The sequence below is a fragment of the Ursus maritimus genome, unplaced genomic scaffold (genome assembly GCF_017311325.1).
Source record: "Ursus maritimus isolate PB19 unplaced genomic scaffold, ASM1731132v1 scaffold_30, whole genome shotgun sequence".
Classification (NCBI taxonomy): Eukaryota; Metazoa; Chordata; class Mammalia; order Carnivora; family Ursidae; genus Ursus; species Ursus maritimus.
The window spans coordinates 8,831,173-8,858,874 of NW_024425564.1; the positions used below are offsets into that span (position 1 = coordinate 8,831,173).

A 27,702-nucleotide genomic window follows, 5' to 3' on the forward strand; every position below is an offset into this window, starting at 1 on the left:
CCATTGGTTTAAGTGAAACTGTAATTTTAGCCAATGGCATAGCTTCATTTTTGTGCCCCATAGAGACTATAAGTAGGGTAGCTCTGGCAGACTCAACTCTGACCCTACTCAGGTCTGTGCCTCTTTCTCCGGAATGTCCGGACGCGGGAAGCAGGGCGGCAAGGCTCGCGCCAAGGCCAAGACGCGCTCCTCGCGGGCCGGCCTCCAGTTCCCGGTGGGCCGTGTGCACCGCCTGCTCCGGAAGGGCAACTACGCCGAGCGGGTCGGGGCCGGCGCGCCCGTGTACCTGGCGGCCGTGCTGGAGTACCTGACAGCCGAGATCCTGGAGCTGGCGGGCAACGCGGCCCGCGACAACAAGAAGACGCGCATCATCCCGCGCCACCTGCAGCTGGCCATCCGCAACGACGAGGAGCTCAACAAGCTGCTGGGCAAAGTCACCATCGCGCAGGGCGGCGTCCTGCCCAACATCCAGGCCGTGCTGCTGCCCAAGAAGACCGAGAGCCACCACAAGGCCAAGGGCAAGTAGAGTCTGGCCAACTGTGCAGCTCAAACCTCCTGTCTAAACGAAAAGGCTCTTTTCAGAGCCACCCACTTAATCAACAAAAAGAGCTGTGACTTTAAGTCACATTGTTGGCACAGCAAGGTGTTGAATACTGACAAATCTGTAAAGAAGAAAAGGAAAGCTTGCCTAGGGTATTTATAAATCTGTCATTTGACCCACGAGTCCCTAAATTGAAGTCACCTTGCAGGAAGAAAAGACCTGCTTTAATGAGCCCATGTGAGCCAGATTTCAGTATCCTTGGTTCCTCTGCGGGATCAAATGTCCCTCTGAAACAGAAACTCGGTGTCCTGTGATGTCAGGGACGGGCAAAGAGGGATCTAGGTGACCTGAGGCTACAGGTAAGATCCCTATCTCACCTGCTTGGTCTCCCTGGAATGGCCTCCTGGAATACCAGGGAGGAAAAACAACCCAAGGGGGCTGGGCTGAGGAAGATAATCTTGCTGGAAAACTTCCCCAGGCCAATCAGACAAAGACATGAAGAAATCCTGAAGGATCTGGGCTGCAACAACCCCTGCTAAAACTGCATAAAAGAAAATGTGTCCTTGCTGGGGGTGGGAAGGGGATATTCTCAGATCCCCCCTCTGTGTGTGGAGAGCTGATTCTAGCCTCTTAAAACTTGGCTTTGCTGTCCCCCACTCTGTGTCTGGTCTCCCTCTTCATGACTCCGAGCAGCGTGACTTGAGAACCGCGGGCACCAGAAAGCTGGGATAAGAAAAAATCCTGAAACATTTCCTTGGGGGCTCCTCCAGGATCTCTGGTCATCATCAAGGACGTCTAACCGTGAGTAGTGGACACAAGTCTCTCCATTCTGTGACAGCATGATGGGCACGCATCATCTCAGAGCGAATAGCGTGGTGGCCATCCTCAAATCTCGGGTGATAGGTTCCCACTGATCCCTCCTCTAGGGGAAGGAATGCAAAAACCCGGGACGGTCCCCCCAGACATCCTCTTGCCAGCGGCCTCCAAGACTTTGCACCCCCAGTTCCCCCTTACAGTGAGGAACAGCCTTCTGCCTCTGCCCTCCTGTCTGTGACAGCACCTGAGTCTTACCCCTTCAGCCATTTCCCCATCAGGTGGACAGAGCACTTAGGTATGAGGCCTCCTCTGGGATCTGGCCCAGAACTTGTTAGGAATAATCCCCCACCCCACAGACACACCTTGAATTCCTTTATTGGGGTCCCCCTGGCAATGATCTACCTGCTACCCTCCAGCCACAAAGCATGTTTGTTGTTTCTGTGTGACGGACACTATATCCCCACACCGTATGGATCAGGCTTGCTTGACAGTGTCAGGGATTGCCCCCGGGATGCATGAGGACCATGCAGTTACACTTGGCAAGGTGCGTGCCCCGTTGCTCAGCTGTGACCGTCGTAAGATGGACTCTGGTCTCGCTGGAGCACGTCTGTGTAGGTATTGCTGAGAAGGGCAGGGGAACGGACATCCACCTCGGCCATCACCCGCTTCCCCAGAGGCCTGTCCAGTTCCTCCAGAAATTGGCCTTTGTTAACCTCTGAAGACGGGTCTGTCAAACAGAGCACTTTCATTACGCCCGTCATACCAACTCAACGGGCCAGAAGTTTGGCTCGTCCTCCCACCACTGAAGGATCCAATCTGGTCACAGACAGGATCCTTTGAGTCCCGTGCCTGGGAAATGCAGAGATAATGAGTCAGGAAAAGCGGGGTCACTCCCCAGAGGTACGGTCAGGCCTGGTAAGAGCCATTACTAGCGTCTTGCAGGAGGGACAGCGGCCCTGGCTGCCAGTTGCAGGGACAGCCAGAACATTAGATCAGGAAGAAGTCCTCCTGGTCAACTATGAGGAATAGGATAAGGGAGGCCATTGCCTCTCTTCCTGTAGACGGGCAATTGCAACTCCCTGACCAAAGCCAGTACTCCTTTGGGATGCTTCCTGAATAACTGGAATGGTTTAACCCACAAATCTTAAAGAAAAGGCAACTTATTTTCATTTGTTCCAAGGCATGGCCACAATACCAATTGGAGGAGGAGACACGGTGGCCTGAGGGACGTATCAGTCATCATATCTGTTACAACTGGACTGGTTTTGCAAACATGAGGGAAAATGGGAAGAAGTACCCAACGTGCAAAGTTTCTGGGCCTTAAGGGAAAATAAGGGCCTGTGCCAGCCTCCCGGCTGCTCTCTCCTGGCCGGACACCAGGGGAAGGGACAAAGGAAGAGCACAGCCACCCCGAAGGCAGGCAAGCAAAGGGGTCTGCAGAGGGTTTTCCACACCCGGCTCCATCTTCCCTAGTGTCTCCATCAATTTATCCAGATTCAAGATGAGGTCCCCTTACCTGTCCGCCCTATCCTGGACCCCCTGCTGATGCTCAGGGGCTCTCTCTCTCTTGCAAGAACACGTAGGACTTAGGTCCACGGGGAGGTGCCACTATGGCTGGGGTACACGCGCCTTGTCATTGCAAGACCAGAGACCTTGGAAAATTTTCCAACAACCCAGATAAATACATAGAAGCCCTCCAAAATCTCACTTATGTGTTCAAATTAACCCGGAAGGATGTAATGCTCCTGTTAAATCAAACCCTCTCTGAGGCGGGGAAATGCGGAGTCCTGGCCACCGCTGAGAGAACGGGGACGAACAGCTGATTAATTATCAAGGCACGGATGGGCCCATGGGGGACTTCCAATTCCCAACTGGAGCCCAAGCTGTCCCTTCCCAAGACCCCACTTGGGACCCTAATGATCCCTCAGAAACTGGTACCTCGGTCACCTCCAGGCCCACATCGTGGGGGAGTTAAAAAGGTCAAAGTTTCAACCCCTAAGTCATGCCCAGCTATCCACCGTCACCCAAACTCAAGAGGAAAACCCGACAGCCTTCTTAGAGAGGTTGAGAGAGGCTCTCATTAAATATACAGCAGTCTCCCCCGATTCTCCCGAGACTGAGATCATTCTCAAAGACAAATCTGTGACCCAGTCAGCCCCAGATACTCGGAAAAAATTGCAAAAGTTGGCTGTTGGCCCCGAGGGGGCCCTAGAAGAGCTCTTAGGAGCTGCTAACTAGGTCTTTTACAACCAGGACCAAGAGGAGAGTAAGGAACAAGAAAAGAGGCTAAGAGAAATTTCTGAGGCTCTAGGTGCGGCCTTGTAAGCCGCTACCAACCCTGCCCCCCCAGACCCCCACCGAGATGCTGGTTCCAGTCGCCACCGCTGCGGCCGCCCCGGGCCCTGGAAGCCAGAATGCCCTTAGAGGGGACAGCCAAAATCAAAGCCCCACAAGTCCAGTCCTGCATGTGGAGGAGGGCCCTGGAAACCTGAATGCCCTCGAGGGTCTCCCTCTGCGAGGACTGGGATGACCAGCATGCCCGGGAGGTCTGGTGGGGCCCGGAGCACTTCATGGTGGCTTCCCGGGAACAGCTGACCATCAGGAACCCAGAGCCTCGGGGAATTCTCGAGACAGAGGGAAAGCCAGTCAGTGTCCTTCCACCTTTCCTGTTCCTTTCTCCACCCTGGGCCAACTGTCCAGCCTCAGCACTGTCTTTAAGGGCATCACTGGACAGCCCATGACCAATTTTTTTTCTCGCCCGCTGGGCTGCACCTGGGAAGATCTAATATTCTCTCACTCCTTGTTAGTAGTGCCTGCGAGCCCCACACCTCTCTTAGGTAGGGATGTTATGGCCAGTGTGGGAACTCTCATATTGATGGCCCTGGGTCAGACTAGCCATTGCCTCCCCTTAACGGAGGCTGCTATTTATCCCCAGGTCTGGGCAACTCAGGGAGAAGTGGGTTGGGCCTTAACTGCAGTGCCCATTCGCACACACCTTAGAGACCTCGCAACCTTCCCCTGTTGGAAACAGTACCTTCTAACACCAGAAGCGAAGGAGGGCCTAATAAAACCCATAAACAATCTAAAGCAGCAGGGGCTCTAAAAAGAATACAAAAGCCCATGTAACACTCCAGGTTGGGGGTATAAAAACCTCATGGGAGTGGAGATTGGTACAAGACCTCCGAATTATTAATGAGGCTGTGGCCCCAAACCCTCCACCCTGCTCGCTCAAACCCCCTGACGCACAAGTTGGTTTACAGACCGAGGCTTAAAAGATGCCTTCTTCTGCATTCCGCTCCATCCACACTGTCCGTTTCTGTTCGCATTTGAGGACCCCACTAATCCGACCACACGGTGGTCGGCTTTACCTCAAGTGTTCTGAGATGGTCCCCATTCATCTGGACGGGCGCTGCCCCGAAACCTCACAACTTGCAGCCGAGGACTGCGCCCTACCACGGTGTGTGGACGGCCTCCTGCTCTGCGCCCTCCGAGCTGGGCACACAAACTTTCTGGCTACAAGGGGGCTATAAGGTCTCTCAACCTAAGGCTCAATTATGAGAGGTCTGGTTCTTTCAGAGGGAACAAGGAGCCTGGGAGTGGATAGCGTACGGCCCCATTGCCTCATGCCGTCTCCCCAGAACTTCTCAGCAAATGAGAGGTTTCTTGGGCATCACCGGGTACTGTCGCTTGTGGATACCGAGATATGGGGAAATAGCGCACCCTCTTTACCAAACATCAGGAACACGCGGGCAGCCAGGACCCGTTTCTTAGTACGGAAAGCAGCGTTGGAAAGGGCTTTTAAAAACCCCACAGAGGGGGCGCCTGGGTAGTGCAGTCGTTAAGCGTCTGCCTTTGGCTTAGGGCGTGATCCCGGAGTCCTGGGATCGAGCCCCACATCGGGCTCCTCTGCTATGAGCCTGCTTCTTCCTCTCCCACTCCCCCTTCTTGTGTTCCCTCTCTCGCTGGCTGTCTCTCTCTGTCAAATAAATAAATAAAATCTTAAAAAAGGAAAAATAATAAATAAATAAATAAATAAATAAATAACCCCACAGAGGCCTTGCTCAGCGCCCCAGCTTTAAGCTCCTAGAGGGAGGCCTTACAACTTAGATGTGACCGAGAAGGAGGGAATGGTCTTGGGCGTTCTAACCCAGGCCCGGGAGCCGACTCCACAGCCAGTGGGATCTTTAAGCAAAGAGCTTGACCTGGTGGCCTGTGGCTGGCCGGCATGCCCTAGGGCAGTGCCCACCTCCGCTCTTTTAATCCTCGAGGCTACCAAGTTAACTCTGGGACGGGATCTTACTGTATACACTCCCCCTCCCCCCGCAATATTCAAGGCCTCCTATCCACGGATAGTAACGGACAGCCGCCTTCTGCCGTACCTGGCGCTCCTGCTGGAAGGTCTGGTCGTGCAAATAAAAACTTGCTCCACTTTCAACCCCGACACCTTCCTTCCAGAACAGGGTACAGAGGTGACACATGACTGTCAATGCACCATAGCTCAAACCTGTGCTGCTCGGGAGAACCTAAAGGAAACCCCAGTAGAAAATCCAGAGCAGGCCCTCCTCGCTCACAGAAGCTCATTTGTTGAGCAAGGCACCTGCAAGGCTAAGTACGCCGTGGTCACTTTACCACTTCACCCGAAACAACAACAAGCACCCCCTCCTATCCGGATCGAGAACCCAACTGGCCGAATTAACAGCCTTCACCCGGGTGTCGGCGCTCAGTAGAAACAAAAGGGTCAGCATCTATACGGACTCCAGATATGCCTTCCTGGCTTTGCATGCCCACGGCACGATCTGGAAAGAGAGACAGTTTCTAACTGCCTCAGGTTCCCCCACTGAATATCACCAAGAAATCACTGGCCCCTACAGGCAGGGTACCCACGCCCTGGAGGTAGCAGCAAGGGACACCAGAGAGGAGCAGGTGAGGTATCGGAAGGGAATAGCTTGGCCAAGGCAGCAAAATCCGCCCCCAGGTGCTCGACTGCCCCTGCTGTTGCCTGCCTAGTTTGGGATGGCTCCGTAACCCAGGAGAAACCTTGCTACTCCACAGAGAAAACACCACGGGCATCAGGAGAGGATAGAGCCCTCGGCCTACAGACTGGCTCCAGGCGAAGGATGGTAAGCTTCAGCTCTCTGAGGTGAACCAACGGAAGGTTCGAAAACCTACATCAAATCTTCCATCTGGGACGGGATGAAACCTTGCAGATGACCCACAAGCTTTTACAGGAAAAAACCTGGACAAAACCATTAAGCACATTTTAAAGACTTGTGAATGCTGCCCAAAAAATAACCCGGCTCTCATGCAGAAATCCCCAGAGGCAGACAGTGAGTGGGGGGGCTACCTGGGGGAGGTTAGCAAATGGATTTCACACTAAGGCACAGGGTACAATAGCCTCCGGGTTTGATAACCTTCACACACGGGGTGGAGGCCTTGCCCTGCAGAACTAAAAAGGCCTCAGAGGTGGTAAAGGCACCCGTAAATGAAATCGTCCCTCGGTGGACTCCCCAGGTCCCTTCAAAGTGATAACGGCCCCTCCTGGAAGTCCCAGGTAACAGAGGGAGTATCAAGGCTTTGGGAATCCGCTGTCACCCCCACTTTGCTGGACACCCCAACCCTCGGGAAAGGTAGAAAGCACTAATGAGGTGGTTAAAAGACACTTCAGAAAACTAGCACAAGAAACTAGTCAAAATTGGGTGTCTCTACTCCCTATCGCCTTATTCTGGAATAGAAACACCCCCATGGAAAGGGGCTTGAGCCCCTCTGAGGTCTTATAAGGGAGACCCTTCCATGTAAACGACCTGCTGGTAGACAAGGGAGTCTTTAACTTGGTAAGTCGTGTCATCCCCGTGGCAAGGTCTCCGAGAGCTCCGAGACAACGAACCTGGGGCCCAAGTGCTTGTTAAAATTCTTCCTTCTTTATCTTTGTCCCTAGGGCCTGTGTGAGAAGGCCCGCACACAGTCATCTCAGCCACCCCAGCGGCCATCAATGTGCCCAAGGTCAAGGCCTGGATCCACCAATCTAGCGTTAAGCCCTGGTTTCCGGTGGAAAGAGACAACAGGAAACCAAGATACCACTGCAAGCTGGGGAAAGGGCTCAAATACGTCTTCAAAAAACAGGAAAACGAGCAACACCAAGCTAAGTACTTCAACCCCGGATCAGACATGCCCTCGAACGCACTCATTCTCTTTCTCCTTTCTCTTCCCAAACTTCTACATTGCCTCTCATCTGCAGGGACCCCAGGATGGGTTCAACTCAATGCCACTCCCTTCCTTTTCACTGATTGTTGGCTATGTGGGCAAGACTCAGTAGGGACCGCTGTGCCCGCCCCTATCGAGGTCTGGCTACGGGCTAATTACTCCGTCACCCCTTTCGTCTCCTATATTCATTCATTCCCCAATCAAAATATAGAGCAACTATTTTTTAAAGCCTGGAAGAAGGACATAGAAACCAAAGTAGCCAAAGTCCCCTGGTCCAACAGCACCCCAAACCTCACCTGGTTGGACCAGCTCCAACTCAATGCCTCGGGAACATTCCCGATTTGCTTCGAAAACTCTACTTACACTCCAGACTCAGGGTTTTTTGTAGGAAATCTTCCCACGTCCCAGTGCGACTTCACCTTCCAAGTCACTTCGACCTCTGCAGAGGAATACTGGAGTGGCTCCCTTTTCCACTCCCTCAGCGCCTACAAAGATCCTGAGAAACCTCACCTTTTCCTCCGGGCCCAGTATCCCCTCCAGGAAAAGACCTCTTTTCTCAGCCCCGCTAACAACTCCTGTTCAGCAGGCTGGTCCCAGGTGTCCTGCAACTCCTCTACACTCGGACTGGCCGAAGGCTTACTCCTCTCATCCCAAGAATTCTTTCTGAAAATCTATCCTTCCAGCTCACTTGCTTCCACGATGGTCGAGCGGCTCCGTTTAGACGCTTCCCTAATATGGAATAAATTGTCAGGAACCGCCTCTACCTCCCCGCCAAAGCTTCTCTTTAAGTACGGGTTCCACCTAAATCTCCGAGCAGGGGACGGTTTATTCTTCTATTGTGGGCAAAGGGCATATGTCACCTTACCCCCGCAGTGGAGAGGGCGATGCTCGTTAGCCTACTTAGCGCTGCTCACGGACTACGCCCCTGGGTCCCGCCACAGGCCGCACGTCCTAAACCAATCCGAGACTCAGGTATAGAGACCTGCAGGACTCACACAGCAAGCAGACTCCTGGAGGTCATGGCCCTCCAAAATCCCCGGGCCCTGGACCTCCTGATCTCCTGACCCCCACGCAGGGGGCACCTGCACCCTCCTCCGGGAGGAACGCTGCTTTCATATTAACAACACGGGTCAGGTCGGGACTCATTCAGATTCGTCAGGTAACCTGGTGGCCCAAACAGAGGACCTCTCCTCCTGGTGGACCTCCCTTAGGGCCCAGCTGTTACGCTGGCTATGGCCACTGATGGCCCCAGTATTCATCCTCTCCCTCCTGCTTCTTTTCTGACCTTGTATTCTGAATGCGCTTATCCAGTTTGTGTCCTCTCGTTTATAGAGTCCATCAGCCTACAAATTGTCCTGTCAATGCAGCCCCAGATGGGGACGGCCCCTACGTATGAGAGGGGCCTCTGGACAGACCTCTGACCCAGCCGGCGCCCCTCCCCAGAAGGAAGTAACCGTAGATCGGTCATCGCCCCTGCCCCAAAGGGCAGTTAAGAGTTACCTGTTCAGAGGGGGGATATGGCAGGGACGGACAGGAGAGGGACAGGCAGAGAGCCAGAGAGCGGTGCAGTACGAACAGAGGCCCCGGGGGGAAGATCAGTATCGTGCCTGCTCCGTCTGCTGGAAAAACCACAGAGAAAACAACCCTAGGGAGCTGTGCTTGGGAAGATAGCTTTGCTGGAAAAATTCCCCGGCCGATCAAAGACATGAAGAAATCCTGCAGGAGCCGCGCTGAAAGAACCCCGCTAAAACTGCCCAAAAGCCCATCTCCTCTCATTGCTGGGGGGGGGGGTGTCTTCTTGGAGCGCCCCTCCATGCGGAGAGCTGATTCTGTCCTCTTAATAAACCTTCGCTTTGCTGCCACCACTCTGTCTGGTCTCCCTCCTCATTCCTCCAAGCGGCGGGACCGAGGACCGTGGGCACCAGAAAGCTGGGATCAGAAAACATCCTGAAATCCTGTGACCGGCCTTCCTTTTTCTCCTAATTCAACTGAATCTCACTGAGTAGGACTCACCTGCTAAATGCATTAGTCACACAGATTGCTAGGTTCCTTGTTTCAAATAGGTTCAGGCAGAGAATGCATTTCGTAATGTCCACATACGCAGACATGAGTAAAGAGGACAGGAAATTACATTAGGACGTCACGTGCCTTAACCACAACGGTGAAAGGCGGGCGTTGTAAGTCAGATTTTTACCTTAACTCTGTGGGGACCCAAGCAGCCATGATGTCCATTTCCGCCACTGCCCCTTCCACCCCCTTCATCGTACCCTTCTCGTCACCAAGTCACAAGTGGAGAGGGCCTTCTGTTCCTCTCCACCCATGCACACAGCAGCTACTGTTGACTCCTAACTCACGGATAGCTTAATGAAAATCGGATTCTATGGCATTCCTAGTCTGCTGGAATCAATTCATTTTCTGAGTCTCTTGAAATATTTGTATACCCTATGGTTAAATCTGAATAGCAATCCCGCACTGGGACCGACACACAATCACACAGAGGAGGTAAATGCTACCTTTAAAAACATGTCTTTTTAATTTATGATTATTTGATGTCAGAGGACATCACATCTGACTATTCAGCTGTTCCCTCTTAAAAAGACACCTGCATTATCTGAGTTTGTAAATTTTAAACGGCAATTTCTCTTAGAACTAGAAATGTCAAGTAGAGTAATACCGCTCAAGGAAAGTCTATGAGTTCTTTCCATTTTTAGTAAGAAAATATGCTGTTTTTATTATTGATGTTGATGGGTTGGGAGCAAATATCCTAGAATGAGCCACTCTGACATGGGGATTATTTGGAGGGAAGACAATTAGGCCCAAAATACTCAGGAAGAGATTTTACCTCCCCCCTCAGCTGCCCAAAGGGGTTTGAATAGGTCCAGTCCAGGAGAAGCGCGAGCAGCAGAGACAACTACAAAGAGCATGGGCCAGGCACGTAAGCTGAGGGGAGCTAGCAGGGCCTGTCCCTTCAACGTCCTCCCTGTGTCTCCTCGTCTCTGCAAGGCCCGGCAAACACCTGTTCGCTGCACATTTGCTCTTCCCATTTTCCTGTGAACTGTCTTCCTTCCCTTCGAAGCCCCAGACCCCTACTCCCTTCCTTACTCAATAGCAAAGGAGCCTCAGCTGCCTGACTGCTGGGGAAGCTCTCGTCGCTGTGGGGCTACTGAGTGAGCGAAATTAAATGCTTTTCCCTTGTTAATCTGTCCTATGCCAGCTTAATTACTAGACCCCCCCAAAGAGCCTAGAAGGGAAGGACAATTTTTTTTGCCCCAGCAGATGACATTACTACTGCTTACTTTGTTGCATTGTTCAGATTCCTCCCAAGAACCACTACCTTGCTAAATTGTTATTCAAATTATCTTATTGGTGTGGTTTTGATTTACCAAACCAATGAGCCCATAATCAAATAATTGACAAATAAATATACGTTTTTGTTGTAAGTAAAATAAAATACTCAAGTGTGATACATCATTGGTTATAATTACCTGTTAGCAGAATTTTTTTGTTGATTGACTATAACTCCAATGTCATTGGAAAAAGTGCGTACTATTATTACTTACATAATCAGAAAAATATTTTAAGCTTTTTTAAAAAAGGAGATAACAAAGTTTCAACAAGTCTCAATAAAAACAAAAAGCAGATATTTGTAATTGCAATTAGATCCAGAAGAACAAATTAGAACTCCATAGTTTACACTGTGAAGTTATTTTCATGGGAGGTGAAGTTCGATTTTAGTGGCAGAAGATCTATGGAAAAAAAATTTTTTTAAACTAAGGTGTAGGTGACCCAGACAGAAGGAGAATTTAAGCTTTCTTGGTATTGCCATTAATTTCTCTCTCCACAGCTCTATGAAAGCACCTAACAGTGTCTTCCCAAACTAGATTTCTTGTGCATCTCTTCCAGTAGTTGACCACGTGCCTTAGAGAGTGAGTTTTATTCATATTTGCATCTTCCTTGACAGTAGTTCAATGATGACCCCATAAAATATAGTCTATAAACTGTGTTAATTTTATAATAATAAAAACCTTACAATATACATAAGTGGTATAAAATAAAAACAAAAGGGGGCACCTGGGTGGCTCAGTCAGTTAAGCGTCTACCTTTGGCTCAGGTCATGATCTCAGGGTCCTGGAATTTAGCCCCACATCGGGCGGGATCCCTGCTCAGCAGGGACCCTGCTTCTTCTTCTTCCTCTGCCCCTCCCCCCCCGCTTGTGTGCTCTCTCTCTCTCTCAAATAAATAAAATCTTTAAAGAAATAATAAAATAAAAACAAAAAAAAAAGAGGTTGAAAGGTAAACAAGGATGGAAAACATGGCGGAAAACATAGGAGTTGTTAAGTGAGCAACTGGAAAGCCGTCAACGAGCGGAGGCAGCGTGAGGATGAGATGGGTCCAAGGAGCAAAGACCGCTTTAAAGACTGAAATTGCCTTTTCAGTTCATGATGTTAATTTATCTGGAAAAAGGTTGCTCTGGATGACATTATTAATGTGGTCTACCTCCTGCTTTCAGCCCCAATCTATCAACAATCCCACATTTAAATAAACACTACGGATGTTAATGAATGCTAGTTCCCTGGTGGAAGAAGGAAACAGCTTCAGCGATGGGGGTGGGGGGACACCAGAGTTTGGAGGAAGGTGGGTTCTCTGGACAAGGAGCAAATGCCCAGAGCAGAGGATTAGGAATCACCCAACCAAGACAAATTTCTGAGCTCTCAAACAATGCCTTTCCCCTATCAATGTTTTTCTGTGGTTTTTATAAATCTCTCATCTTCCAGACTTCTACATATGCTTGTATTTAGATTGTTTCTATGGAAATACTAGTTTTCCTGGTGTGGTGGTGTTTCAGGAGGGGGTTTTGGTAAAGAGGGAGTAGCAATGAATCCTTTGCTGTGATCACCGTTCACTTACATTTTTAGCTGTTAGGATACGGATTAGAAGTTACTTCAAAACACAATACATGATAAAGATGATCATACATATATAAGAAATTTGCACAAAGAATAAATTAATAGAAGTTTATTTTGTTCAGGGTAATAAATATTAAAAATGTATTTTGACTAAAAATAAATGTCCCTAAAAATCTATATTGAAGAAGAGCAGATTTTGTCCCCCCCAAATATGTCTCTTTGGCATAAGGATTATCTTTTTAAGATACGATTTATTTGAGAGAGGGTGAGATCACACAGGCATCCTGATGTGGGGCTCGACCCCAGCACCAGGATCATCGCATAGAGATTATTTTGAGATAAAGGCAGTCAAAATTCAGTCGATTTTGGAAACCCTCTTAATTTCCCCCTCAACAGCCTAAATTTACATTGGAAAAGAGGCCTGTACCAAGAAAAGAGCTATTACCAGAGACACCTTTTCACCTAACAATGTCATCTGCATAACAAGGCAACCTTTATTTTCCAACAACTCTCTCCTGCCTGTGAATGGTCTTCCTTCCCTTTATACTCCCAGACCCTTACCCTTTTCCTTAGTTCAGGATGTTATGTAAGACTCAATTAACTGGAAAAAAAAAAAAAGACTCAATTAACTGGGAGCAGGACGGGTTTTACATTTTTATGAGTCTCCCATACATGCAAAGTTTGTTTTCCTCCTGTTAATCTGTCTCATATCAATTTAATTATTAGATCAGCCAAAGAACTTAGAAGGGAAGAAGGGAAATATTCCCTCCCACATACTATAAATACATATTTAAGATAAATATGATACTATGGGCAAAAATAAATATTACTTAACATTTTATATATAATATAGAATGTTTTAAATCCATGTTTATCAAAGTAAAAGAATTTCAGAGGATTATATAAATACAAAATATTTAAAATTTAGTATTAAAAATAAAAATTACTTATACTATATAGAATCATGCTCTGTATACTCAATATATTATATAAATTATCTCCATTATTTCTTTGAGAGAGACATGGACACGGAAGGGGCAGAGGGAGACAGAGAATCCCAAGCAGTCTCCATGCCCAGCACAGAGCCCAACCTAGGGATTGAACTCACTACCCCGAGATGATGACCTAAGCTGAAATCAAGACTCTGACGCTTAATCGACTGAGCCTCCCAGGTGCCCCTCAATTAGTTCTTAAAGTAACTGTATGATGTTAAGTATTGTTACTATCCCAATCCCAGTCTAGATGAGCAAAGATTTAGAAGACCTAAGGAAGGACCCCAAACTCGATTGGTAGAGGAGATACAATTTAAAATCAAGTTTTTCTAAGTCGAGTTTCAGCTATTAAGAACTTTCTAAAACAACTGAATAATGAGTGACATTAGTTACAGGAGTTTACAAAATTATGTTAGTGTCAAGAATTTCACAGTATGATCCTGTATTTTTTTAAATAAAATTCAATGCATGCAAAAAATAATTCCATATTAAATATTATATGAAAACAGAAGTTAAAAAAACAAAAAACAGAATTTTTAGTCATTAAAAATTAAGCTTAAAATCAACTAGAAGCACAAGGTTTGAACTTAAGTACTCGATTTCGTAGGGCTTTAATTATATTCTAATTAATTCATAGTTAATGCAACCGTGATCAGAAGCTCAAAGGGATTTTTTACCAAGCTACTACAATGATTCTAAACTTACACACACACAAAAGGAATCTTGTGAAACTATATCAGAAACTTCTGAAAAGAAATAACGGGCCCTGCAGTGCCAAATTATGACCTGTTATTCAACTACAAGTTAAAATATTGATGTAATAAAAAGAACAGTGTAGGGGAGGAAAAATAATTTCCCCTCCACCCTTCTAGGTGCTGTGAACCTCTCCCCATAATAAAAGACAGAGTAACGAGAAAAACAAACAGCAGTTTAATAACATGTTTACCTCCTGTATACATGGGAGATACTCTGAAGAACTGAGTAAAACTCCCTGGAAAGGCCCAAACCACCACCTTAAATACCATCTCCAGCTGAGAGAGGTTGGGGTGGGAGGGGAGCACACGGGGAGCCAGGAATGGGTGACCAGGAAAAGGATGGTGACCAGCTTGTGATGCGGCATTAAGTCTGGGCCTTCTCCATGGACAAGCTTCTCTGGTGATGTAGTCATCCTTCTCTTTCTGGTACAGAGAGGGAGACAGATGGAGATCTCCTTTATAAGTGTAAAATGTTCCTTAAAGAGGTCTCTGATTTTAGAGATTCTTCTGCCTGGTGTTTCTTAAAAATAATCTGCTCAAAAATAGTTCTCACGAAAAGAGGCGTATTTTGGGGCGGCATCTTAGGTACCGTTCGCAGCTAACGATCCCTTCTGAAGGAGAAAGGACAGTACTTCCTCGTAAACTAGAAGCCGCTGTGAACAATCTCATAGGAAAAGACAGCTGTGGATACAGATATCCCGGGCTCAGGAAAATCCAGAGCTTCCACAGGAAACCGCCCTGCTCCCTGCCGGGCAGAGAGCGGGGCTCTGCCCAGAGAGGGGCGGAGCCGGGGGTGGGGCCGCGGGTGCCGCCCGCGCTTTCAGTCCTCAACCAGGTCCGCAGTCTGCTTATAATTACTCCTGACGGACGAACAGGGCCATTGCTGTGTGGCACTCGGCCGAGCGTTTGAGCAGTCATGTCAGGCCGCGGCAAGGGCGGGAAGGGCCTGGGCAAGGGGGGCGCCAAGCGCCACCGCAAGGTGCTGCGCGACAACATCCAGGGCATCACCAAGCCCGCCATCCGGCGGCTGGCCCGGCGCGGCGGCGTCAAGCGCATCTCCGGCCTCATCTACGAGGAGACCCGCGGGGTGCTCAAGGTGTTCCTGGAGAACGTGATCCGGGACGCCGTCACCTACACAGAACACGCCAAGCGCAAGACGGTCACGGCCATGGACGTGGTCTACGCGCTCAAGCGCCAGGGCCGCACCCTCTACGGCTTCGGGGGCTGAGCACGCCCCCCACCCCAGCGGAACGCAATGTTTCTCAACCAAAGGTCCTTTTTAGGGCCCCTAGTTTTCCATCTGAGGAGCCGTGATGCTGGTTTGCTTTTAACTTGGGGTAGGTCTTGGCCTTGAAAGTATATATCCGTAACCTGCTTAGGAAGTTACTCCGTATTCAACTAGGGAAGTTACTTGTCCCTTAATTTTCCGTGTTTTTACGCAGGGTTTTGGAGAGTTGTATTATGTTGATGCTTTCGCACTTCATATGTAACATTTGTCATTCACATTCTAGGGTAGAATTTTAACTCTGTAATAACGTTGGCATGACAGTTGGGAGTAAACGGGTTTAGGACTTGAGAAAGACTTTCTCGGTGTGGATCTGGGTCAAGTGCAGGTTTTGGGGTTGAAAGTAACAGCAAGAACCTCAGCGCTGAATCGGTGAGAAGGTGCATTTCTGTGTACCCAAGGCTTTAAAATTTAATCACGATGTAGTTATCTCCGTTCTGGTGCCCCGTGTCTTCTCGAGAAACAAACGAGTGTTAAGTAGACTCTAATTGGAGACCAACAGTTGTGACAATTGGTGCGAGACCAAGCATGTGATGGGCCTCTGGCTCTAGACCTGGTGTCTGCTGGGAGTGGAGACTGGAAGCTCCTAGAGGACTTACAGGCCAATACCCCACAGAGCACTTACTGAGGGTGGGATGCAATTAAAAGGCATTTCAGCTAAATGATAAAGGGAAACAAGGTTGCATTACAGAAATGTTGCCATGAAAGAAAGCAGCCCCTAGCCCAGGAGAGCTACTAAAAAGAGATCCTTGGTACAGAGTAGAAAAGGAATCAAACACGGGATTAGGACATAAATCCAGACCTATGCTCAAAGTATGTTTTAGGATTCTCCCAGAGGAGGTCTTAAAAACTAGAGAAAGAAACCCAAAAGCAAAGGGGAAGACTTGGGTGTTGGTTGGAAGCTTGGCTAATGCAGACACACAGACTAAAGCAGTAATTGTCCACACGTATATAAAAAGAGTAAGCATTGATGAGATGAATACCTTTTACAGCTGAAGTTAAAAACTTCCAACATCTCCTTGTGTCTCAGCAGGATTTAACCCTTGTAAGGTCAAATGCTAACTGTGCATCTGGCCCGTCTACCAGCTCAGGAAGGTTTCCTCAAGGACAGCTCTGAAATACAGTGCTGTCTTTCTCAATGATGCCGATCTCCCATTTTCCTGGGAAGACATGGACTTAACTTCAGCGAACATATGACTGCAAATTGCAATACTACAGTGTTTTGGGTGGGTTGTGTCCATTTAGCTCACCCAACAGAGTGAGATTTCTCTTTGTGCTATTCCAGGTAGCACATTGCCCGTGATGTGCATTGCGTTCTGGTTAATGCTTATCAATAATAAAACATTTCTGTTTCTACTACCTTTGTAGAGCGGTTTCTGGGTTGGGAGATTTTGTTTTTAATTCTATTTCCCCAACACCTTCTGAGGGCCAATTATGTACTTGTGGCTTTCCATTAATTTCTTTTGTTTTTTTAACATTTGATTGATTGATTGATTGATTATTTAACTCAGAGAGAGAGAGAGCACAAACAGGGGGGAGTGGCAGGCAGAGGGAAAAGCAGACTCCCCAATGACCAGGGAGCCCAGTGTGGGGCTTGATCCCAGGGTATGAGCAGAAGGCAGATGCTTAACCGCCTGAGCCACCCAGGCACCCCGCTTTCCATTAATTTCTTGAATAATTTTGGTTAAAGTCTCTCAGTTCTTATCCTAAGTATTCTGTATATTATTTCAATGCTTTTATAGGTAATAGTCTCATACTTGTCCTTCGATATCTGACTTATGTTCATAGCCTGATTTAATGAAACTTAAAACTTCTTGATAATACTTTTCCAAAATCCAGGCCCTAAATTTTGAATAATGAAACCTTTAAGGTATTACTTATATCTAAACGGATGCAGTTTCTCAAGTGGCCCCTGGGCTGCACATAATTTCATGAGAGGAGACATGGTTTGTATTCGTGATTAACCGTATGCAATTGTGAGAACAGTTTTGTTAAATATGGTGCAATAGGGAAAAAAGCAAATAAAAAATAAACTATACATCCTTGTTACCCAGATAAAATTTAATATAAATGTTTAACAATGTACTTCTTAAATTGGATAGAACATGCTTACATTTGCTTATTAAAACAATGTTACATTAACTGTAACTGAGTTTTTATTGGTGATCACTGATGACACATTCATCACTTGTCCATCATAAACGCTGAATGAGTGCCAATTATGATCATTGTCCTTCAAGATAAACAAAAATACCTTTACTAACTTCAAAAGTTCTCTACTCTTTTTGGTAAGTGATGGAGACCAGCAATAGGCCAGTAATTGTCCCTCCAGGCTGATAGTGACCTTCTGATTTGACAAGCCAGGTCCCATTTAGGAGCTGGGATCAGTTATAATCAAACTCAAAAACTGCCTTTTTCTGACAGAACACCTCCAGAGTTTCGGTCTGAACATTTTTCAAACTCTGCCGACTCTCCATTAGATTTCTTGCAAGATTACCGGAGGTCGAAGGGTTTTTGCCGTGCCCCAAAAACAGCCGCTTTATAAAAGTAGCTGAGCGGAACGCAACATGCCCAAAGGATCTCACAGGGCCTACTGAGCAAATTCCTCAGCAACTTAAGATGCCAAACCAACTTAGAGAAAGATTCACGGCTATGGGGTTGGTTGGCAGAACTAGCGATTTGTGCAGGTCACGGTGACATGACCCGCAGCGCCACGTGGCTACGCGGACCAGTGTGCGCATAAAACCAGTGCCACGGCTCCTTGGGTGAAAGTGGGGGGAGCCCTGAAAAGGGCTTTTGGTTGGTTTGGGTGTGGACTTGGGTAAGGCTCAGCCCCCAAAGCCGTAGAGAGTGCGGCCCTGGCGCTTGAGCGCGTAGACCACGTCCATGGCCGTGACCGTCTTGCGCTTGGCGTGCTCCGTGTAGGTGACGGCGTCCCGGATCACGTTCTCCAGGAACACCTTGAGCACCCCGCGGGTCTCCTCGTAGATGAGGCCGGAGATGCGCTTGACGCCGCCGCGCCGGGCCAGCCGCCGGATGGCGGGCTTGGTGATGCCCTGGATGTTGTCGCGCAGCACCTTGCGGTGGCGCTTGGCGCCCCCCTTGCCCAGGCCCTTCCCGCCCTTGCCGCGACCAGACATGCTGAGAGAAGCGACTGCACAGCGTCCTGTGAGGGGTCCAGTGCGGCAGGCTTTTATACCGCTGCTGCGGACCGAACTGAGAACCTCAGACAGCGGGAAGTGCCACCCCGCGGGGGGAGGGAAGTGTAACAAGACAAAAAAAAAAAAAAAAGTCTTAGGTTTCCTTGTACTGTGTCTTGTTTTGTACCTCGTAACTATTTTGTTACACTGTTTTAAAGCTTTAAAAATTGTTTTCCAGTGCGAACGCCGAACGCGAATGTTGTGAGAAATACAGAAAAGGGCAAGTAGAACCTGAGTACTGCTGGCCAGTCGCTACTTTGGTGAATAGATAAGTGCACCTACTCGTTCAAAGAAAATTCCCACAGCGCCATGGATGGCGTTTTGGAGCTTCTTTACACTGATTCCATTCTAAACAGTTTCCCTCCTCCAAAGACTAAAAAAGTTGTTTTTAATATCCACTTGTTATTCCTTCTTAAGAATTCTCTATAATACGCTTTAACCAATTCCCTAACAATTCCTTAATAAGCCACATGTTTAAAATAATTCTTTTGCTGACTGATTGATGTACCACTTGTGACACTATACTTGGAACTGTAGGGGTCAAGGGCAGGCCACCCTAAGATGGGCCACTTTGACATGGAGGTTATTAAAATCCAGCAAATTTTGGAAAAGCTTGTTACCTCCTCCATGACTGCCTAAAAGGAAATTAGATAGAGGACCTGCTCCAGGAAGAGAGTTATCACAGCAGAGAACTGTATTATATTATGAGCGAGGTATTGATGATGGGAGAAGCAAGGCCAGTTTGATCAAAGCCCTTGACGTCCCATTGTTTCCAAGTGGCATCGCAAACATTTATGTTTGAGGCATTTACTTTTCTGTGAATTACATTCCTTCCCTTTGAAGTCCCAGACCCCTGTCCCCTTCTCTTTAGTTCAGAAAGACCTATATACTTCATTTTGCTTCATTGTCTTTGAAATTTCATGTCTGTGTGGATTCCCTGTGCGTATACTATTGTATTTGACTTTCTCCTGTTAATCTGTCTCACGTCAATTTGATTCTTAGCCCAGCTAGAAGGACCTCCAAAAGGACAGGATATTTCTCCTCCCAGACAGAACTATTACTAAAAATTCTATTCTGTTCTATAGTTTAATCAATTTCCTTTGCCAAAGGAAATCTATTTTCAGTTGAATCTTTGGAAAATTTCCATTAGGGAAAGTGAAACAAGTGATTATTTATGTCTGTGTAGTATTCTATCATAAGCATTTGCTAGGATACCTTTTAAGCAAAATCTCTAGTACTTAACATAATGTGCTTTGTACTTTTTCTATTTTAAAGGATATCTGTACATAATTTGTTTCTGAGGATAACCTAGAATTGAAGTGCTTTGTCAGAGAGGATGTAGATTTTGTGGTATTTGATTAATATTGCTACATTTTCCACAAAATTCTTATCACATTCACCTGTGTCAGCAATAACTGTTGTGCATATAAGTTTACCATCACTGATACAATACCAAAGAGGCATATTTTGAGATGATCTATTCTGCTCCCCTTCAAAATATTGTAACTTGTTTCAGGTTTAAAGGAAAAAATGAACTCCCTTTGGAATTTTTATCATAATTGCATTACATCGATTAGCTGGGGCAGAAAAATGGGCATCTTTAGAAGAATGAGTTCTTCATCTTTGTATATTGTAGGAGCTGGAAAATTTTACCTTTTTTCCTTCTAGGTTCTTTGGCTAATCTACTAATTAAAATGACATAAAACAGATTAACAGAGAAAAATATTTAGTTTCATAAGCACAGAAACCCTGTAAAAAAAATAAGTCTTAAAGGCAGTCAGGCTATGAAGGCTTACATGCCATCCTCCGCTAAGGAATGGGAGAGGGGCCTGGGGCTAGAGGGGAGGACAATTCACAGCAAGATAAGAGTTTAGTGATCACATGTCTGCCCCACCAAGCTGAGTCCTTCACATGAAAAAGTTCTGTCTGATAATAGCTCTCCCTCTCTGTTATCAACCCCTTACCTAAATTCTTAAGGCAGTTAGGGGGAGGGCGAAAGTTCCTCTTGACCCGTGGTGCTCTCAGTTGACTTTAGTTCAAGATAGTCCTCGTGTCAGTGTCATTCTGGGGAGACTTGTTCTGAACCCCTTCACTGTCATATCGCTAGGTTGGAGTTGTGCCTGCTCACGGTAGAGGGGCAATGAGTCTCTATTGAATGAAATGTAGGGGAATGAAAAATTCTCTGTCCTCTTTGGATCTCTGCCTAAGAAACTGACATAAGGCAGGTGAACAGGAAAAAGCACACACGTTTTATTGGATTTTTACATGTCACATGGCAGCCTTCACAAGAGAAGGAAGTCCCAAAGCAACTAGTCAGAGGAATTTCATATTTTTAGACTAAGATAAATTTGTGAAGAATTGATGAGACAAAGAGGTTTGGGCTTGGGGTAGTAAATCGAAGAAATAACAAGGTTTTTTTCTTGTGGCCTTTCAGCCCTAAATTCCCTCTGGTGATAAGAAGGCCTCCTTTCCTCAGGGCACAGGGCGGGTACCTGGCACAGGGGAGGTTCACCTCCTGCTTTCAGGGAAAGGTGGGGGGGGGGGAGTCAAACCAAGCGACGTTCCTGCTTCCCCAGTTTTCTCAAACTCTTTTAAGCTGTAGATAGTCAATATATGCCTAGGTGCTTTGTGGCGTTGAGTCCGAATGAACACTGCAAGTCTTTCCTCCCAAGCCCACTTTCTGAAGCCCTTTCTTGAGCAGTGATGTTGCGAGACATTCCAGCCTGTCCTCCTTCACCTTCCCCGTTAAATCATTCTGCAACAAGGCCTAACCTTTCTGCTTCCTTTTCCTCCGCTCTCCACCTTTTTTTCCCTCCTCCTCCTCTTCCCAATTGCTGCCCCTCCTTAGTTCAGACCCTCACCCCTGGCTGGTATTTCCAAACTTTTGACCTGGATCTCACCCCCCCTTTCAATCCATTCTCAACTGGGCCACCAGAATAATGATTCTGAATCATACATTTTATAAGATTTTAAAATTCTGCAGTCTGCCCTCCCCTAATAGATAAACTTTATATTTCTTTTCAAGGTGTACAAAGCTCCTGAGTATCGTAAGAGTCTCTGCGGCACCTTCTCCTTACCGTTCCACATTCATCTCCAGCCATTCCAGCCTGCAGGCCTCCCAGAGGCTTTCTAAGTCCAGACCGCTCTGCCTGGAGCGCGCTTCCCCTCCCTGCTACAGGACCTGCCCCACGCAGCAGGCTCCATTTGCCTCCCTTCCCAGTTTCTTTTTAGAGTCCGTATTTTCTTAACTGTTTCTTCTGAAGACGCTGGAACTTTCCCATTGCAGGTACATTTCTTAGCACCTGTGAGACACCCGAGACCAGTTTGCGGGATAAATGTACGAGTGAAGAATGGTGGTTGCTTTGAGAAAGCAAATCTCAAAGTTAGGCTTAAGAAGAAACCTGGCCACACGTGTTTTGTTCTTGCAATCCACCCTGCGAGTCCTTACTCTTGAGCAAAGTTCATGACAGTAGATCTTCCTGGATTTACTAAAGCTGGTAGTCCAAAAACAGCACCCAAACCAGGCATGCCTTTAATATGGCTTCCCATTACCAGAGGCACCAGACTTCCCTGCAACCGAAATGAAGACAGAAAAAAACGTGCTGCATGACTGGGAATATGATTTTACAGAATTGAAGACGTGGAGAAGAAACATTTCCGGCTCTTCACTCAGCTCCACGAGAAAGAACTCAGGTTTAATTTCAAACCATATTGGTTACACTGCTAATAGGCCTTTAACAATGCTTGGAATTTTAATGGGAGATGGTGGACGGTGGTGAGGGCATCTCCGGGGGTAACCAGCCTGAGTTAACTAGGTGAAAGTAGAAAATGGAACACAGTCTAAATTATACTGCCTGGTGGCCCTGTCCCCATTTTCAGTCAGCACAACTGTCCCAACACACTATCTCCCAAAGATAGTTTTAAAAGACGAAGGAGGCTGTGGGCCTACTCCAGCGTGGCGAGGAGAATTAGAGAAAATAGCTGAATAATTCTCCAGTCTCATTAAATGAAACTTACCACTCCAAGATCCTGATTAATCCTTTAACTCTGGAGGCAATTAAGCGAGGCCTAACCAGAGATAAGCTGACGAAGCCAGAACTATTGGGAGATACACAGGACTTCCAAATACTTCTGCAGCCCAACAAAAGACCCGAGGTCTTATTTGCATTGGTGTCTTATTAGACAAAATGTTATTACTAAAAGTCAACTGCAAACTAAAAACACTAAAAATGAACTGCAAATCCCAGAAGCTAGCTAGAAGGTGCAGTTTACCTAAAGCTACTTATGTTAAAAAAAAAAAAAAAGTGTTTACTTCTACTTTTAACCAAAGGTAAACGGTGCGCAAGCTCTTTCTTAGAAAGTGTGGATGGCTCTGAAAAGAGCCGTTGGGGTTGGGTATCAAGACGCTTACTTGGCAAGTTTACTTGGAGCTAGTGTACTTGGTGACGGCCTTGGTGCCCTCGGACACGGCGTGCTTGGCCAGCTCCCCGGGCAGCAGCAGGCGCACGGCCGTCTGGATCTCCCTGGACGTGATGGTCGAGCGCTTGTTGTAATGCGCCAGGCGCGACGCCTCGCCCGCGATGCGCTCGAAGATGTCGTTGACGAACGAGTTCATGATGCCCATGGCCTTGGACGAGATGCCGGTGTCGGGGTGCACCTGCTTCAGCACCTTGTACACGTACACCGAGTAGCTCTCCTTGCGGCTGCGCTTGCGCTTCTTGCCGTCCTTCTTCTGCGCCTTGGTCACCGCCTTCTTGGAGCCCTTCTTCGGGGCGGGCGCGGACTTCGCTGGCTCAGGCATGGTGAACAGTGACAGAGTAAAGCAAGACAGGAACAGGCCCCTCTTTACTTATAATGACTCATGCAAATGAGATGTGGAGGGTCGATGGTGATTGGTGATAAATTTGGGTGACATCGCGTCCCAGTTTGACCCAATCAAGATACTCATTCTACATGGTTGCGTTTTCATTGGTCTAAATTAAAATGAAACATTAACCAATCGTATAGCCTCTTTTTCGCGCCCAGGAGGGGCTATAAAATATGTATTTCTGCATTTAAAAGCTGTAGTCAGTCTTGACAAGCGTCGTTGGCCATAGATCATGTCAGGACGCGGGAAACAGGGCGGCAAGGCTCGCGCCAAGGCCAAGACGCGCTCCTCGCGGGCCGGCCTCCAGTTCCCGGTGGGCCGTGTGCACCGCCTGCTCCGCAAGGGCAACTACGCCGAGCGGGTCGGGGCCGGCGCGCCCGTGTACCTGGCGGCCGTGCTGGAGTACCTGACGGCCGAGATCCTGGAGCTGGCGGGCAACGCGGCCCGCGACAACAAGAAGACGCGCATCATCCCGCGCCACCTGCAGCTGGCCATCCGCAACGACGAGGAGCTCAACAAGCTGCTGGGCAAAGTCACCATCGCGCAGGGCGGCGTCCTGCCCAACATCCAGGCCGTGCTGCTGCCCAAGAAGACCGAGAGCCACCACAAGGCCAAGTGAAGAAGTTTAGAAACAACTAAAGAACAAAAGGCTCTTTTCAGAGCCACTACTACAGTCATAAAAAGGTGACACTCGTTTTATTTTCATTTTATGCTACCAGTAAGGATGATTTGGGACACCATTCCCAGTTATGCTTTAGTCCTGGCTAATCTTCAACCTTTGTCTACACTTCATGAATTGGTGTTTAATGACCAAGGGCAGGCTCCCCCCGCCCCAAAAAGTTAGCACAATAGCATATTGATTATTGTGAATTGAGGCTATTTCAAAAACAGATTAAAGACACTCAGACCTTCCTGTTTCCCCCGAAAGCAGGAATTAAACCTATATGAAAAACGCTCTCTCTATACTAAGATAAAAAGACATCCTTGTCACTAGAGATCACTAGAGATAAATGGACTCTCAAGGCTAGGGAGCGGCAGAAACAAATCTCAACATTTTACTCCTCTACCTGAGCTCAAATTCTGTTTCCTCACTAATTCAGGCTCCCAAACATTGGTTTTCTTTAACCTGTCAAGTCCTCAAACATTTGTCTAAAAAGTATGAAAAGTGCCTCCTTGGTCATTTCTTTGGGGTTGGAGATTTCAGTGGGCCTCTGCATGTAATAAAACATGCTTTTCCTCCTGTTAAATCTGCCCCATGTCAATTTATTTCTTAAACCAAGTAGGGTAGAAGAGTAGAAGGGTAGAAGAAGAAATCGTTTTCCTTCTCTTCAGTATTTAGGATACTTTGCCAACCAGTTGACATTTGTGAACTAAAAAGGCTATTATTTCAAAGTCATTTATATTGAATACACAAGAACAATAAATTGACTCAAGATGATTACCTAAATCCATATCTAGAAATTAGTTCTGGGTGGCTTATGGGTGACAAATTTTACTACCAAAGCAACTTTGGGGAGACGCAGGAGTGGTTTCCATAAATGGTACACAGAAACCCATTGGGGTTGTTAGTAGGAAGTAGTAAATCTTGTATCTTAAAAAATTTGCCTTTAAAGAATAATTTTTAAATGATGCTTACTAAAAGTATTCAAGTATAATTTATTATCCATATTACCACCTGACGGCACATATATGTCCACACTGCCAAATGAGATGTTCAACACAGCAGTGCAGGCTTGGTTGTAACAAGGATGATACTGAATGCTATTAACTTGATTCCAAGTTCTGATGATAGAGACCCATAATTCATAAAAAATAGGAACATGTCTGAAAAGCCAAAGGCTGTTTTGAGAACAGTGAGGTCAACGATCCTGGCATGTTGTCCATGTTTCTGTATGGGCAAAGCAAGACCCTTTTATTCTGGGCCTCCGAAAGGACTGGAATGTTTATTCCACTTCCTAGTTTTGCCATCTCAAGAAATGGAGGCACAAAGACTATTTCTTCTGTTTCCTCTTATTGAATCTTCATGTACTTTTACTTTCTATAAATTTTCATTTCATATTCAGGGACAATGCATTAAGGACACACCAATAAAACACTGCTGGTCCAAAAGAAACTCAATCTAATGGGAAGAATCACACAAAAGCAAATAATTAAAGCACGATATAGCAAGAGATGTAAGGGCAGGATATTAGGAGGGCATAGAGGAGTAAGATCTGCGAGAACAAACTTCTGATCTAAAAGCTAAAGGAAATTGGATAAGCATCATCAGACTCATGGCCTGTGATATGTTCAGGCAGATGACATGAAGTTTGATACCGGCAATAAAGCGGAGATTGCAAGAGACAGGATGGAACCAGAAGGGACCTGTAGGCCACTCCCTTGGCTTAAAATACTGCTTAAATACGAATAACTCCCAAATCTTTCTGTCCATCCCAGACTTATCTCCTGAGTTCAGACGTGCATATTCACTCTTGTAGATTCCAGGAAACTCTGAATTCATATCCCAGACTGATCAACACCATCACTACTCCTCCAGTGAGCCTTATCTTGGTAGCTGGCCCACGGTCTACACATTAGCACGAGCCATGTCTGGGGTCACTGAGTGTTTTTGTGTGCCATTCCTACAGCAAAACTCAAGTCCTGGTATGGGGTGATGAGAGAACCTTGAAAGCCCGGAAAGAGCTTAGGTAGAGGGCCACAAGACGATCAGTTTAGCACATGGAGTATTTTGAAAAGCGTGGAGTATCCATGTCCACAGAACGAAAAACGTCCACAAAACTAGAACCACTTGCTGGTCCTGAGTAAATCTTCATATAATCAGAACTGAAAGACCAATTTGGAGAATTATATTTACTGCATATCTCCAGGAGAGGGGGCTCAGCCAGCCAACGAGAGTACTGATCAGTGGGGACAGGGACTTCTTATGTGGGCCCTTCTTAATAGCCTTGTTTCCCAGTACATAGGAAAAGAAGGCACTGCTTACACTCAATACAGGTCTGGTTAGAAGCTGGCCTTAGACTGGATCACCACCGTCTCAAGAGTGCGTGTGGTGGGGAAAGTGAGTTGTGAGGGAGGGTAGAACTTTCCACCAAATATTCTACTTTTCCTTCCACAGGAAGGCAGATCATTGACAGGACACAATACTTACTTTTGCTGAAAGGTATTAGAACATTTTTAATTGGTAAAATATTGACATCCTAAACTCCAGCTATGGAAATCGCATGTTCTACTTACCCTGAAATCACCTACAAGAAGGCAATAAGATGATCACGGTCGATGGTTTAACAGCGGTTGTGTATCTTCCTGTGCAATTTCTAATTTCTTCCTACCCGCTTCACAAAGTCTAGAGAGAAAGATACAATCTGCAGGTAGTTCTCCTGTACACTTAAGCGAAGCTATTGTTTACCGCCCTCTGCGTGAGATGAAGGGTAAAGTACACCAGACCGTAACAGGTGAAGCAGGAAAAGCGCAAAGTGGAGCACAAGCCTGTCAAGACAGCAGGGGGGAAACGCACTTATAAAGAATCTTAGTAGATACTTATAAATTACAAGGAAACAGGTCTTTTCAGAGAGCGTGTGGTGGCTCTGAAAAGAGCCTTTGGGAAAGAGTGGGCAGACCTTGTGGTTCAGGCCCTCTCCCCGCGGATGCGGCGCGCCAGCTGGATGTCCTTGGGCATGATGGTGACGCGCTTGGCGTGGATGGCGCACAGGTTGGTGTCCTCGAAGAGCCCCACCAGGTAGGCCTCGCACGCCTCCTGCAGCGCCATGACGGCCGAGCTCTGGAAGCGCAGGTCGGTCTTGAAGTCCTGCGCGATCTCGCGCACCAGCCGCTGGAACGGCAGCTTGCGGATCAGCAGCTCGGTGGACTTCTGGTAGCGCCGGATCTCGCGCAGGGCCACCGTGCCGGGCCGGTAGCGGTGCGGCTTCTTGACGCCGCCGGTGGCCGGCGCGCTCTTGCGGGCCGCCTTGGTGGCCAGCTGCTTGCGCGGGGCCTTGCCGCCCGTCGACTTACGCGCCGTCTGCTTTGTGCGAGCCATGGCGGGAACGCTCAATGCCAGTGAGAAGCGAAAGCTGGTCAGAGTATTTATAGTGAGAGTCAGAAGCTGATTGGACAAAAGGGGACCAGACTACACAACCCG

General features: G+C 47.3%; 6 protein-coding genes across 7 annotated transcripts; 3 read left to right on the top strand and 3 right to left on the bottom strand.

The window, feature by feature from the left end:
- The first annotated feature begins 82 nt into the window (after positions 1-82).
- On the top strand, positions 83-9,423 carry LOC103665068 (histone H2A type 1). 2 transcript variants are annotated; one of them, XM_008692981.2, is made up of 3 exons: positions 83-900; positions 1,235-1,342; positions 7,293-9,423. In XM_008692981.2, exon 1 carries the CDS (start codon positions 134-136, stop codon positions 524-526), a length of 393 nt encoding a protein of 130 aa, XP_008691203.1. In that variant the 5' UTR covers positions 83-133; the 3' UTR covers positions 527-900; positions 1,235-1,342; positions 7,293-9,423. The 2 variants fall into 2 exon arrangements, with proteins under 2 accessions (XP_008691203.1, XP_040501090.1); XM_040645156.1 differs by having other exon boundaries at positions 523-900.
- Positions 9,424-15,089: 5,666 nt separating this feature from the next.
- On the top strand, positions 15,090-16,854 carry LOC121099766 (histone H4). The gene is made up of 2 exons (XM_040645188.1): positions 15,090-15,549; positions 16,531-16,854. The coding sequence occupies exon 1, from the start codon at positions 15,129-15,131 to the stop codon at positions 15,438-15,440; it is 312 nt and encodes a 103-aa protein (XP_040501122.1). The 5' UTR covers positions 15,090-15,128; the 3' UTR covers positions 15,441-15,549; positions 16,531-16,854.
- Positions 16,855-18,275: 1,421 nt separating this feature from the next.
- LOC103665069 (histone H4) lies at positions 18,276-18,841 on the bottom strand. Its single transcript, XM_040645197.1, has one exon. It carries the CDS (start codon positions 18,635-18,637, stop codon positions 18,326-18,328), a length of 312 nt encoding a protein of 103 aa, XP_040501131.1. The 5' UTR covers positions 18,638-18,841; the 3' UTR covers positions 18,276-18,325.
- Positions 18,842-21,634: 2,793 nt separating this feature from the next.
- LOC103665070 (histone H2B type 1-C/E/F/G/I) lies at positions 21,635-23,513 on the bottom strand. Its single transcript, XM_040645185.1, has one exon. It carries the CDS (start codon positions 23,496-23,498, stop codon positions 23,118-23,120), a length of 381 nt encoding a protein of 126 aa, XP_040501119.1. The 5' UTR covers positions 23,499-23,513; the 3' UTR covers positions 21,635-23,117.
- Positions 23,514-23,766: 253 nt separating this feature from the next.
- Positions 23,767-24,408, top strand: LOC103665205 (histone H2A type 1-H). Its single transcript, XM_008693099.2, has one exon. It carries the CDS (start codon positions 23,797-23,799, stop codon positions 24,181-24,183), a length of 387 nt encoding a protein of 128 aa, XP_008691321.2. The 5' UTR covers positions 23,767-23,796; the 3' UTR covers positions 24,184-24,408.
- Positions 24,409-27,168: 2,760 nt separating this feature from the next.
- On the bottom strand, positions 27,169-27,616 carry LOC103665204 (histone H3.1). The gene has a single exon (XM_008693098.2). The coding sequence runs from the start codon at positions 27,598-27,600 to the stop codon at positions 27,190-27,192; it is 411 nt and encodes a 136-aa protein (XP_008691320.2). The 5' UTR covers positions 27,601-27,616; the 3' UTR covers positions 27,169-27,189.
- Between the last annotated feature and the right edge of the window lie 86 nt (positions 27,617-27,702).

What these genes read in the sequence shown, in the direction of transcription:
- LOC103665070 (XM_040645185.1), bottom strand. Translation starts at nt 23,498, where the DNA reads ATGCCTGAGCCAGCGAAGTCCGCGCCCGCCCCGAAGAAGGGCTCCAAG.
- LOC103665204 (XM_008693098.2), bottom strand. Translation starts at nt 27,600, where the DNA reads ATGGCTCGCACAAAGCAGACGGCGCGTAAGTCGACGGGCGGCAAGGCC.
- LOC121099766 (XM_040645188.1), top strand. Translation starts at nt 15,129, where the DNA reads ATGTCAGGCCGCGGCAAGGGCGGGAAGGGCCTGGGCAAGGGGGGCGCC.
- LOC103665205 (XM_008693099.2), top strand. Translation starts at nt 23,797, where the DNA reads ATGTCAGGACGCGGGAAACAGGGCGGCAAGGCTCGCGCCAAGGCCAAG.
- LOC103665069 (XM_040645197.1), bottom strand. Translation starts at nt 18,637, where the DNA reads ATGTCTGGTCGCGGCAAGGGCGGGAAGGGCCTGGGCAAGGGGGGCGCC.
- LOC103665068 (XM_040645156.1), top strand. Translation starts at nt 7,523, where the DNA reads ATGCCCTCGAACGCACTCATTCTCTTTCTCCTTTCTCTTCCCAAACTT.